We start from the raw sequence: 13,822 nt of genomic DNA, 5'->3' as shown, positions 1-13,822 counted from the left end.
TCTCCTCCTAGGCTTACTCATTATATATGTAATCTGTGTAGCATCTGAGTTACTTTCACACTACTCATTCTCACAGTACTATGTTGAGTTAGGGAAATATCCTCATTTTATTTATGGTTATCTAAGTGTCAGGTGGGGGAAGCACAAACCAAGTAGAAATCACAAAGCTTGACACTGCCAACAAACATCTGGTGCCAGGGCAGACACAGGGGCTGAGTGAAGATTCAGCAATAAAGGAGTTTTGTGCTAATTATGATGACTAATTGGCTGCCCACAGCCCCATCCCCACACTTTGCACATCAGTAACAAAAAAAGGTATAAATATAATCCCCATGATGATATTAACATCCTGTGATATTATTCTATCTATTTCATCTTCCTTTCTCTCTCTTTTTAGACTTCCATTGCCCATAATCAAAACACATATTTGTTTTTGATAAAAATATTTACCTTACATATTCACAATATTGGTAGAAGAAATGAATAGATGTGGTAATGTTTTAAAAACCTTGTTCAAGGCTCAAAAAAGCAACTAAGCAATAGAGGAGGAAAATCTGGAAACAAACTCCCCAACTCCATGCTTTAATTAGATACCAGTTCCAGCTCACAGCTTTTATAACCAGTGAGGGAGGGCTTCTCTACCCCAGCCAAAATGTTCCAAGAGCTACAGAAGAATGTTACATGGAAAAATTTCCTGAATATCTTCATACTCTATTGTGTTTTCTGAAGAAGAGCTAAGTATTTATGGAGTTTTACATGCAGACAAATCCTATACAGTCTAACAAGGAGCTGGTTTTTAATGGCAGTGTGGCACACAGGTTAAAAGCAGTCTGTCTCAAAGTACAAAGTTAATTATGTGTCTTTTTGAGACCCCAAACCAGGATGATTTACTTACATCACTTATTCTGTCCTTGACCTTGCGCACGTGCAGCAGCATGGGTGTGTCATGGATGGTGGTGTAGCCTTTAGGCTTTGCTTTGTTATACTCCAGCTTGTAAATAATCTGAAGAGAAAAATCATAGATTTTATTATTTCTTGATGTTATTGGTGTCAATTGAAAAAAAAATCAAGATGAGAATCAGTCTATAATAGGCTGCTGAAAATGCCTTAGTCTTAATTATCCCACCCCAAAGGCCAGAACTCAGAGGAGGGGGTAGGTTTGGAAGGGCCTGACCACACTTACATCACTAATCTGCTTGTTGACTTTTGTAGTCCTCAAGTGTTCTGGAGTATCCACAACCATTGTATACTTGCCCTTCTTCTTTTCATAGTCCTTTTTGTACTGGACCTGGTGTTTGGGAGAGGGGGTGTTAACCAAGCAAACCATGACATCTTCAGGAGATAGGTTTATATAGTCACAGCAAGTTGCAAAATCCTCCCACCAAAGCCAAAATGAAAGCTGAACAAGCACAATGAGTTAAACTTTGCAAACCCTTTGTGTGCCCAAAAGGCTGCCTGTTTGTGTGATTCATTTACCATTTGTTTCACTGAGCTTCAGTGAAAAAGCTAGTCCAAGCTTTTCAGAGTAAAAGCTTCACTCCTATCTTAAATCTCCAAGACTGAGCTATAAAAGTCATCTCAGCAGATCAGTCACTTTTGAAATTTATAACTGGACAATATCTCCTTTTTAAATATTCATCAGGTTAGGAGAAAAGTAAAACACCTCACACAGTAGATTAAAACATTCATTAAATATGGCATAATGCCAGGCTATTCTAAAGGCTTTGATAGCAGAATTTTTATCTCAGTAATTTATTTCTTTAAGATCCTTTTGCCCTACTCAGGACTAAACCTGTTTTCACAAAATTCAGTGAGAACAGGTTGCACCCCAAGAATAATAAATCATTGTAGACAGCCTGAGGGCAGGTGGAAGAGGCAAGAACACATTTGTGAAAAACAAAACAAAACCAAAACTTTCATGCTTTATCTTGCATCAGAAACTGAAATCATGCTTTTGAAACAGGACTATGACAGACAAAATACCAAAAATTATATACAAAGAACAAATCTTAATGTGAAGTCACCTCAGATGAACACACAGGTTAGGCAGAGTGTCTGGGGTTTTTCCTTCAAACATGCTCAAACTTACCTGCAAGGAGTTTTTAATGAGGTAATACAGATAAATTGAACAGAAATGTCTGGTAAACACCTTCAGTACCTTAATTCTGAGGAATTCTGTGAATTGGGCTAACAATAAAACAGAAGAACATGCCTCTCTCTCTTGTGTAAGTGTTTTCTACTATTACATTTCCAGTTTATAATTTAAATGCTGCATGCTGGGTTCACCTGGCCCAGTCAGGAATCATTTTTACCACTGACAAGAGTAAGGTTACTGTCAGCAGATGTGATTTCAGAGCAGAAATAAATGTGTCAGATATTTAAGAAGCCACATTTTCACCCAGCTGGTACAATATACATGTGGAATCTAGATTACATAGAGGCAGAATATGGAAAATCAAGTGTTCAGAAGTAAGGTATGACCCTGTTCTGTATCCAGGCAGAATCTGACACCTTTCTCAGACAGAGTGGTAGATAAAAGCTGTAATCTATTTGCCAAATTATTTCATCATGTTCATATCAATTAAAGGAATTGTGTTATGAGGGCCAAAAAATGTTGGCAGAAGGAGAATTTGGGTAGAAAAAGATCAGGAACAGCTGACATAAAATATCTTAAATGTATGGAAAATTGTTCCTTATTTAAGTATGTGAAATAATATATACACATTTATGTATATAAATAGTACAGTTATTTATAATGAAGGGAGAAAATGGAGGCAGGATCAGCCTGAGCTGAGGGAAGTCCAAGTTACAGGAAATATTGTTTCAGATATTCTTTTTTCAAAAATATTTTATCATCACCAGCATTAAGCACGTTGACAAAACTCTGAAGTCTGATCTGTGTAGAAATGTAGAGAGCTCCCAAGCATTAAATATTAGATGTCCAAGCAGCTAAAATATATATAAAGTAATATAATGCCTCCTACAGCAGCAGTTCTTCATATTACCTGGCTCCATAAGTATGTGTTGTAGAGTGCTGTCAGCATATCTGGCCTCAGAATTTCATTACATCCTTGTTGCAGGAGCATCTTGGCAAAGGATTTATATCTTTTCTGTTCATGCAAATGGCAACGAAGCACAAAAGAGACTTGTGAACACCATAAACAGCAACACAGCTCTAGATCCCAGACACTTTGGGAGTGGAGAGATTTAGGCAAGGTACTACATGGATTCATTAAAATGTGCATCCAACTTACATCTCTAGAATTAAGAATGTCAGGAGTATGGCTGAGAAGATTTGTGTACTATTCCATTGAGGGAATTGTGAAAATTGGGAGATAAGAATAAATTATAGATTAAGGTGAGGGCACAAAAAGCCCAGTGTGTTACTGTCACTTGAGTAAAAAGATAATGCTTGTAGAGGTCATTAAAAGAGAGGTAATAAAACCCAAATGCATGGCACAACATGCATTTTTTATAACCTCTCCAATGACTTCCAGAGGCATTAGATTTCTGATGTTAATTGATGCACACTATATGAAAGCATATTTACTTTCATACTGCACATGGAGTAGAGATCAGCTCACCCAAAAAGCAACAGCTCTTTTTGGGTGGCAAAACAAAGACTGTCTGATCCCTTGAAGTGACACATCAGGAGGTCACAGGTGAGCCCTGTGAAACCACTTGCTGTAGACACTTCACACAGGCAGAGTAGCTGTGAAGGAGCCAGGCACTCTCTGGCAGCACTGGCCAGTGCTCCTACAGTACCTGGCTGCTCAGTGTGGTCCCCCACTTGGCCAGGAGGTTCTTGGGGTCATCCACAATAACGCTGTACCTATCTTTGAGCTTCTCATAGGCAGCTTTATATAATTTCTGCTCAGAATAGCATAATACAGTGTGACAGATTAAGAGAGAGTGAAGACACAAAGAGATCATAGCTCTGACCATTGCAACCTGTGGACTGCTTAAAGGTTGGGATTGAAGTTCATATCCAAAAGAGAAAAATAATATGTTAAAAAGAAAACCACAGAGAGACAATATTCCCAAGTAGCATTTAAAGGTTGGGATTGAAGTTCATACCCAAAAGAGAAAAATAATATGTTAAAAAGAAAACCACAGAGAGACAATACTCCCAAGTAGCATATGCATTTCCAAATTTCCACTGCAAAGCCCAATCTACAGTTTAAGGATACCTATATTCTACCCCTGCCACTCTTCAATAAGCCATTTTGTGACTTGTTTTCCTCATGACAAATAACTGCAGAAGCAACTCTGTATGGAATTAGATTCTTGATTTGAGGACAAGGAGAATACCATGAGATTCAAGGGTAAAATACAATGTTATATTTCATCAGACAGGCAAACACTAGAATTGCTAATGACAAAAACCCATCCCTTAGATAACTGAAGACACTTAGGCAACTTCATTTCAATGTATGGAGCTAAAATGTATGCTAAAATTTTATTAATTTATATATCTCATATTAAATTTTTCCTTGTCTGCTCTACCTAACAATAACAAGACTGAATATTAGTTTTTTTGCTCAGGCAACTTCATTTCAATGTATGGAGCTAAAATGTATGCTAAAATTTTATTAATTTATATATCTCATATTAAATTTTTCCTTGTCTGCTCTACCTAACAATAACAAGACTGAATATTAGTTTTTTTGCTCAGTATGGCAACTCAAATCTGAGAAGAATTCACCCAGAACACAGCACTTTTCAATGGTCTGTGTGCTGCAGGTGTGCAGCACTACTCCTGGAAACTCCACTGGTGATTTTAGTCTTAAACCCAGGGGCATTCATTAACCCCTTTTGCTACTCTGTGAGTTTATTGTTTCTTTAGCACCACAGGAAAAAGTAAGAAAAGGTAAGTAGCAGAGTTGGGGAATTCAAGTCAAAATATCTGAAGGAGTTTCTGCAAGGGCTTGTAGCAATAGAATGAGGAGTAAAGGTTTCAAACTGGAGATTTAGATCAGGAATAAGGGAGAAGTTCTTTACTGTAAGGGTGGTGAGACCCTGGCCCAGGTTGCCCAGGGAAGCTGTGGATGCTCCATCCCTGGAGGTGTTCAAGGCCAGGCTGGATGGGGCTCTGAGCAACCTGCTCTAGTGGGAGGTGTCCCTGCCCATGGCAGGGGGGTGGAACTGGGTGATCTTTAAGGTGTCTTCCAACTCAAACCATTCTGTGGCTCTATGGAATGAAACAGGGCTATAGTAACTTTGGACACACTATCTTCCTAACACTGATGAGTTTTTTTTCCAGGGTTCTAGGAAAGTAGTTGTGATTATCTCTACTTTTTTCATATGATAATCAGCTATCAGTGCTACTAAGCAAGCACTGTTGTTTAAGTCAGCAGAGGAGTTTCTTTGCAAAGACAAAGTAATGGAACAAGGGTCTGGATTGCACTTTTTAGGTACTGTAAACCTGTTCTGACTTAATAGACAGACAATAAGAACAACCCTGTCTTTCATGATTTTAGTCTGACCTTAAGGCATCTTGAAAGCTGAGTATATTTTGATTTATTTATATTTTCCTGAGAAAGATCAATCTCCAACTTGGTATTAACCTACACAACTCTACAACTCATTATGAGACTCCACAGAAATATTTAACACTTACCCCATCCACCAGCTGAGTTGCATATTTAAAATGCTCATTACTTGGAGAGTCAGCTACATACTTAAAATGAGACTTAGTCTTCTCAAATTGCTCCTTGTACTTACACTGGAGAACAAAACCAAACACACACAAAAAAATGTCAGTGTTAATCCAGAGAAGAGTAAAGCAATGAAAACATGATTTTAGAAACAATCTGCAGCAAAACCATGGTAGAATTATTGCAGATGTGCTTTTAACATACCTACAAACAAAAAAAACCCCAGTTATATGTGTGGTAGTTTGAAGAATGGAACAATCACATCAAGAAAGCAATGGAAATTTCAGCTCATCATTATTTTAAAGCTAGACTTAGAATCACTAGAAAAATTACTGTGGAGCTGAAAGCTTTGCAAGGGACAGAGGGGAGATGTAAAAGATGATTTTGCCTCTGTTTTCTTTAATAGTAAGAACAAAAAAATTCAATGCTGTATATTAAGTTCTACCAGGAATTATTCACATCAGTGTCTAGGTCAGGATTGGATTGTCCTGAAAAAAATTATTTACTGAATAAGGAATTTAACAAAAAACCATTTAGCAACAATTCAGGATGTTTTACTTACTCCACTGTAGAGCACTTTATTCTTCTCTGCCAGAACAAAACTTGGAGTATCCCATGCATAGCAGCCAATGCCTCGGAGCCATGATAAGTCTTCCTTGTATTTAACCTTCAGAAAACAAGGAAAAGGATTCAGTTCAAGCAGCACCAAGTGGTAGGTGACATGGCACCTCAAAAGAAGGTGTAGCAAAGAGAGCTACATCCATTGCTATTCCACTATAAAGTAAGTTAGACTTATCCTTTTCTGATGGACTCAGGTTATTCACACACCTGGTTATTATTCAGATTATTCACATACCTGATCTATCACTACTGGAATTCCTGGGTGAGTTAAAAAAACATATTTTCTTGTACAATTAAGGGGTTATTGTATATGTACAGATATGTGCAACTGAAGGTTTTATAGGGTTAACAAATAAATCTAAGTAAATGAAACTGCAGTTCATTGCTGAGAAGGAGAAGGGCAACAACTTTAGCCCTCTGATTTGCTTTGTCATTCCACAACCTGCCAGGTGGAAGTGTTGTACAGATATGTGCAACTGAAGGTTTTATAGGGTTAACAAATAAATCTAAGTAAATGAAACTGCAATTCATTGACTGTTCTGTTAATTTGAAAAGAAGGGCAACAACTTTAGCCCTCTGATTTGCTTTGTCATTCCACAACCTGCCAGGTGGAAGTGTAAATAACTTAAAAAAAAATTCAGCTGCCTTCCCTTTCTTAAGGAATAAGACTTGGTTTTCATTTTGGAAACCTGCTTCCAACTTTCAGCCTCTCAGACCCAGGAAGCATTTGAACTCACATCACTAATAGCTTCTGTGACTGCACGATGGTGGAAATGCTCTGGACGGTCTGGGATCGATCTCCAGATTCCTAACTGGCTCATATAATTTTCCTTGTATTTCACCTACAAAGAGAATTGAAGAATGAGGTAAACCAATTTGAGAACAGAACATTCCAGACCATGTAGTTTGAAGACATTCCTTTTGCTAAAACATAACTAAAACAGTTGAAATGAGATTAACTTGTATTCACCTTTATAACAACAAAGCTAAAGGGTATAATAATCCAGAGAAGGAAAGAGGTTAATATTAATAGTGTTGATCATATTATTCTAATTATGTGACACACTTCACTAGAATGATAGCATAAATGGCACAATCTAGGTCATTAGATCACAAATGAGGAATGAAAATGCTGTGTACATACACTGCTGATGTCGTCGGTGACCTTGCGGTGATAGACAATGTCCAAAGCATCTTTCACTGTGTGGTATTTGCCTTTAGTATTTTCAAAGGTTTCTTTGTAACGCAGCTGGTAAGAGAAATAACATACAAAAGAATGTATTTTTCCGGCAGGAATTGTTTTTGTTGAATTTCCTACCTCTTAGGAATGAAATCCAGGGATGTGTTGCTGTCCAACAACGTAATGTAAGCCCTAAAGAATTGTAAGAAGCAGCAATTGCCTGCAATCAATTGCAATTTGACTGATACAGTGAAAATCAAAGGGAAAAGGAGTTGGTATGACTAAAGCAACATATCATCCTAACCACTTTCTCACTGAAGACTGAGGAAAAAACATCCATGTACCATAGGATTGCTCTCTAGAATGATGAAAGTGCCACATTTGGCATAAAACCCCTACTTATCCCTTCATCTATGTCCTGATGTACAAGAAAACAGGAGAATTATTCCAGCCTTTGGAGAAATCTCTCAGAGGAGAAATTCAGATGTGCAAAAGAACTTGGATGCTCCTTCGCAGTATTTCAAAATCATTCTTAAGAGAGCAGTAAAATTAATCACCAGTGAAGAGCTCACAAGTGAGCAGAGTCCTCTCAGCAATTGCCCTAAATCACAAATCACTATTCCAGGTTTAGGGGGAAGATCAGTTTCACCTTAATAACCTTATATGCAGCAGCTCAGATAATTTTTCTCTCTAATCTGCTTCTAAATTAAAAAGAGTACATTCTCAGTGACAAGCAAGTTTACTTCTAACACAGAACTGAGATGAAAATATGTGATAAAGGATATTCTGTCCTGGCTCCAACATCAATCATTTCACTCCAGACTGCACTAACTGGAGATTTCATTTTTAAGCAGATTGCTTTAAATCTATTTTTATTTTGTTGTAAGACTACACTTCAGTGCAATGGAAAATGAAAATGAATTGTAATAAATGAAAAAAAAGCATTACAGTGACATCAAGTGAAGACTTAATCTCTGGAATATCAAATGGAAATGCACATGCAAATGGGGTGACCTAGTTCATGACCCCCACTGAGATATTTTATGCTTTGCATGTGTGTTCCCCATTGATCTTTTTTTCTGCTCTTTTCATAAAGAAACCAAGAAAAAGCAGCAGTGGAAGTGTTGCTGGAGTACATACATCACTGGCATTCAGGTAGGCTCGCTTGGCTCTGATCAAGACTGGCGTGTCAGGGATGGGTGTGTATTTGTCCTTCATCTTCTCATACTGGGTTTTATACTTTTTCTAAGAGAGACAGCAAAAGGGAAAAGTTATACCTCTAATCTTAGAAGCATCTGATAATCCAGTGTTATGTTAACACCCGTGGCTGCTACATCAAGGGATAAAGTCAATCCTGCAAAGTGCTTCTGTAAAAGTCTGGGTAAAAAGCTCAGCTCTTTCTCAGCCTTCCTGATCTCCCAGCCAGCTTGCCTCAGACTCTGCAAACAAGCACTTAGACACAGGTAACTTATAAAGTACTAAAATGTATTTTAAAAGTGTACTCTTCTACAACAACTTAAAATGAGGAACTTAAACAGAAGAGACCGAAAACTGAATGAAGAGTAAAGAGATTTGAGTCTTGAAATGATCACTAAAAATAGAAACAGAGCTGCTAAACAGTTCAGCACAGGGACACCAAACAAAAAAATGCAAATATCTTACCTCACTGACCATGTCCTTGACTTGCCTAGCATGTGTAAAGGCTGGAGTCTGACCACCAGCATGATGATGGGGTCTCTCTTTTGTGGCAAGTTCCACATACAAGTACTGCAGAAAGGGGAAAAGAATAATTAAAAAAAAAAAAAAAGACATTTCCAGTAAGTTTTATTTTACAACTCTGAAAAATGACTGTAAAATTCACCATGTATACACAACCACACAGTTTACCCCAGGAAAAACTAATGTGCCCTTTTCTCTTCAATATTCTCTCAGTTCATACTCACGATGGTCTGTAACTGCCAGGAACATGCTCACAAACCAACAAGTCAAATGTATGTGACATTAGTGACCTCTCTGCCCTCATCCAGACCTAGCTTTAGCTAAAAACATCCATAAGGTCTGATCTTCTCTGGTGAGTATCTTCATTTTGTTCTGAAAATTTAAAAACTTCACAAATTTTGTAGCTAATACCTCAGATAATGAACTACTATTTGAATGAAGAAATGATGATAAATAAAGGTAGATGGATAGAAATATTTATTCCTCTGATGAAATCAGAGTTTCAGAGAATTTGATCAAAACTTTACCTGAGTTCAGTGCTCTGTTTGAGATGGTCAAAGCTGAATATGCCCATGACACAGACATGGACAACATGAAAATTCATAGCCACTTAAAAACGAGCAGCACTCACTTTAAACATCCTCTCTAGGAATTCTGCATGAGTTTGAAATGGCCTGGAAAGATTTTCTGCACTTGAGGAGTATATTAAGAGAGATTCCCTGATTGTTTTTTCTATCAGTACAAATTTTTCACCTGGCTTTGTATCTTTTGCCCCTCCTTGGCTCTTAAGAAGTCAGGTGTATCAAGGACAGAAGTGTATTTCGTCTTCAGCTCGTTTCCTGCAGCTCTGTAAACCAGCTGGAAAAAGACAGGTCCATGAATTATTTCTTCTGTTACAGATGTTTAGCAGCTGAACAATCACAGCTTTGCAATTATAACATCTCATGTATTTCAGAAAAAGCAGCAAGAGCTGCTGAGCTTAATTAGAGCTAACAAAGATGTGCAAAAATAATACAGAACTTACTTCACTCAAATGAGTTTTTAGTTCCTGGACTGCTCTGTATCCAGGAGTATCCAGTACCACATTGTATTTAGGCCACATCTTCTTTGCAGTATCAGTATATATATAATTAGACTGGAAAAAGAAAAGCAGTATTACTTAGGAAGCTTTTATTATTCTTGGTAGCATAGAAAATTTTACAGTGTAACCTTAACAGTGCTTTGAAAAAACTAACTAGCTGCATGGTAAGAAATTCTGTCAGAAGTCTTCAGGCATTTTGATGTACTTAACTTCCTGGAAGTATATAGGATGCACATAAATAAATCAGTTGTTGTTATACACATTTCTCAGAAGAAAAACCTTACCCAAAGCTTACGCAGATGACGAGCACGGACCATATCAGGAGTATCATAGAGGAAGCAACCCAAGCCCTTCAACCACCTCAAATCCTCTTTGTATTTAACCTATGAGGCAATTAGAAACAGAAAAATCACAGGTTAGCTCTTGGATAATTTCACTAATCAGTCCCCAAACACAACGAGAAAGCATTTATCTAGTACAGAATAGAACACAAATGACAGAGGCCAAATTCCACTTTTGGTAGAAAAGTATTAAGCCTGTTGTATTCCTACACCAAGTCTCTGAACAGAAGCTGCTTACATCACTTGTGATGTCCCCAACGTAGCGACAGTGCAACACCTGAGGAGTGTAGGGCAAGGAAATCAAGTGTCCCTGCAGCTTAAAGAAATCCGACTTGTAGATCAGCTGAAAGGCAAAGAAAAAACAGCTTTTTACATTTGGTCGTGCTGAACATTCCAAATTAGAAAAGTATTAAGCCTGTTGTATTCCTACACCAAGTCTCTGAACAGAAGCTGCTTACATCACTTGTGATGTCCCCAACGTAGCGACAGTGCAACACCTGAGGAGTGTAGGGCAAGGAAATCAAGTGTCCCTGCAGCTTAAAGAAATCCGACTTGTAGATCAGCTGAAAGGCAAAGGAAAAAAAAAAACAGCATTTCACATTTGGTCGTGCTGAATATTCCAAATCTCTTGTGGTTTTGATGTTAGAAAGACACATACATCACTGACAGCTTCCTGGGTTGCTCTGACTTGACGGATTTCGGGTGTATCTGGAGTGGTGTGGATCTTGTCCTTGTACTTGTGGTACGTTGCCCGATACAACCTCTGCATCAAAGGAGACAGCATTTTATGTCTTAAAAACTTAAAATGGCAAGTTTGGCACAGTCTGAGTGCTTCTCTTAAGGGCAGTTTTACCAGGTAGTGCATAACTACTAGAGAAAAGAGCAGACATGTATTATTTTCCAGCCAGGTAAAGATTTTCTACAATTATTTTGATAGCAGCATCTCTAACACATGAAGAATCTGAGACTCTAACTCTACCAACATGTAAATATGTTTCATTTTCATCCTGTTAAAGCCAATGAGTATATATATAAAACCTAAAACTGTTGAGACCCAATGTCATACAGATACAGGAATTTCTATGCAACTTTAAGCAGGTTAACAAAATTAGGCTGCAGGTGGTCTTATGTCATGGTAAAAGTTTTACTGGATTACAGAAAATTAGAGTTATCAAGAACCTTAAAAAGCCATACAGCCCAACTCCAAGCAGGGATCAATGATCTCTTGCCACTCTTGACAGATATTTGTCTAAACTGCCCTTAAAAGCCTCAAAGACCAAGGATCCTACAACCTTCCCATGAGATGTACTCTCATTATTCAGATTTTGGGCACTACAAATACAACTGAAAGCAAATACATGTATTTACTGTACCTCATTTATGACTTGGTTCACTTTCCTCACGTTCTCAAACCCAACATCTTTAGGTCCCAGAGTGTAGCCTTTAGCTTTCATGTGTTCATAGGCTTCTTTATATTTCAGCTACAAAGTGGAAAGAAAAGAACCAAAAGATAAGGAGATTAAATGTGATTCTCATTCACTGCAGTTCTGACAGTGATTTATGCAGTATAAAGAGCCAGATTTTTAGAGATAAACAAGTGAGTTGTAGCTATATCAGTTAAATATATTATACATCATCATTATTTTTACTATTATCATGTGGCCCAAGGTTAATAACGTTTCAAATTTCTCATGCAATTTAATAAGGTATTTGTCTGAGGAAATTTATATTTTGATAGCAGTTGCTTCAGATAATTATGGGGTTTGGTAACATATGAATTCTGTGAAAGCAAACATGAAGTCACTGCCTATGTCATGGACACCCTCAGTTCTTGGCTCAGGCACCCCCACATGGAACCCAGCTCTTGTTGCTCTCTCATGAGCCATCTCATATCTGAGAAATAACTGTCTCAAACAGTTGTGTGCTCATACAGACATCAAGTATTCCCTTGGGAGCCTTGTTGTAGAAGGACTTGGTACATTACTTACATCACTGCCAATGTACTGGACATGCTTAGCATGCTGGAAGCTGGGGGTATCTGTGGGAAGGCTGTATCCAGTGGGCAGAGCATTCACACCAGCCCAGCGATACAAATTCTGCAAGAGAAGACAGAGTTTGTGGCAACAGGGTGTGATATTTGAGAGTATTCCTCAACTGCACTGCAAAGCTCTCAGTGGCACTTGGCAAAAGATTCCCCCCATGTCTGCAATATAATGCAGTGAAATCTGACTTTTAGAGCAGTGAAATCTAACTTTTTTTTATCTGAAAAGCTAATGACAGACACCAACTTTTAAAGAATTTGCTTTTTGAATACTGGAAACTCTATGGCCCCCAGAAGTTTTGTACTTACTTCACTCTGTATTTTGTTTGCATTATAGGCCCTCTCCAAGTCCACTGTTTTGTCAGTAGGAATCATTTTGCCTTTGACATTGTGCATATATTCACTACGATAGACATTCTGAGGAAGAGAGAAAGTGGTTAGAGGAGAGTCATAACTGTGATGTTCTCTCACACTATGTACAGTTTGCACAAGAGGGGAATTTCTCCTAAAAAATTGGATTAGGGTTTTTTGGATTCAGGTAATTAATGATTGTGTTCTCATATCTTTGTAAATGCATGGGCAATGAGTTATAGATAACTAGCATGATTAAATGATTGCTATAAAATTCTTTTAAAAAAATATAAAATCACATTTCTGGAGCTTGTGAGGGAATGGCACATGCAATATTGGGGGTGAAAGGTGATGCAAACACTTACTTCACTTGAATTCAAGCCACTGAGGACATTTTGGACATAAACAGGGGTGTCCACGACTGGAGTGTACTTATCCTTCATTTTTTCTGCCTTAGATTTGTATTTGATCTACAGAAAGCAATTCAAGAGTTCTAATTAGTTAGGCCAGTAGTTGTTGTAAAGTATATTATAGTAAAATAAATATAGAAAGTAAATCATATATTAAAAGTATATAATATTTCCTGTTTATTTTATCCTATTAGTGAACCAGAATTTAAATAGAAAGTGTATTGAAATTATGGTTGAATAAATGAACATGGCACCTTACTAGACAAGAACAACAGAGAAGTTTTATCAGGGAATATTAGGAAGTGTCAATACTCATTCCTAGACCAGGGATGTGTCATGAGGTAAATATCCAACATACTTATGAAGGGATATATATTCTCAAAACAGAACAGTTACTCTCCCATTTTAATGGCTTCATCCT

At 37.6% G+C, this 13,822-nt stretch overlaps 1 protein-coding gene across 1 annotated transcript in view; it reads right to left on the bottom strand.

Annotated features, from left to right (window-relative positions):
* Positions 1 to 13,822, bottom strand: part of NEB (nebulin) — a gene marked incomplete at both ends in the record, with an annotated part of 43,112 nt that overhangs the window by 14,911 nt on the left and 14,379 nt on the right. Inside the window, 18 exons of the mRNA XM_008945874.1 lie at positions 896 to 1,003; positions 1,184 to 1,288; positions 3,006 to 3,110; positions 5,621 to 5,725; positions 6,220 to 6,324; positions 7,016 to 7,120; positions 7,423 to 7,527; positions 8,599 to 8,703; positions 9,121 to 9,225; positions 9,931 to 10,035; positions 10,202 to 10,312; positions 10,543 to 10,641; positions 11,058 to 11,162; positions 11,258 to 11,362; positions 11,973 to 12,080; positions 12,588 to 12,695; positions 12,950 to 13,057; positions 13,357 to 13,461. Of these exons, the coding sequence (XP_008944122.1) occupies positions 896 to 1,003; positions 1,184 to 1,288; positions 3,006 to 3,110; positions 5,621 to 5,725; positions 6,220 to 6,324; positions 7,016 to 7,120; positions 7,423 to 7,527; positions 8,599 to 8,703; positions 9,121 to 9,225; positions 9,931 to 10,035; positions 10,202 to 10,312; positions 10,543 to 10,641; positions 11,058 to 11,162; positions 11,258 to 11,362; positions 11,973 to 12,080; positions 12,588 to 12,695; positions 12,950 to 13,057; positions 13,357 to 13,461 (1,902 nt within the window). The remainder of the gene's footprint in view (positions 1 to 895; positions 1,004 to 1,183; positions 1,289 to 3,005; positions 3,111 to 5,620; positions 5,726 to 6,219; positions 6,325 to 7,015; positions 7,121 to 7,422; positions 7,528 to 8,598; positions 8,704 to 9,120; positions 9,226 to 9,930; positions 10,036 to 10,201; positions 10,313 to 10,542; positions 10,642 to 11,057; positions 11,163 to 11,257; positions 11,363 to 11,972; positions 12,081 to 12,587; positions 12,696 to 12,949; positions 13,058 to 13,356; positions 13,462 to 13,822) is intronic.

This window comes from Merops nubicus, unplaced genomic scaffold (assembly GCF_000691845.1).
Source record: "Merops nubicus isolate BGI_N331 unplaced genomic scaffold, ASM69184v1 scaffold2048, whole genome shotgun sequence".
Classification (NCBI taxonomy): Eukaryota; Metazoa; Chordata; class Aves; order Coraciiformes; family Meropidae; genus Merops; species Merops nubicus.
The sequence above is the reverse complement of the archived record's forward strand: the minus strand, read 5'-3'. Positions and strand labels throughout refer to the sequence as shown.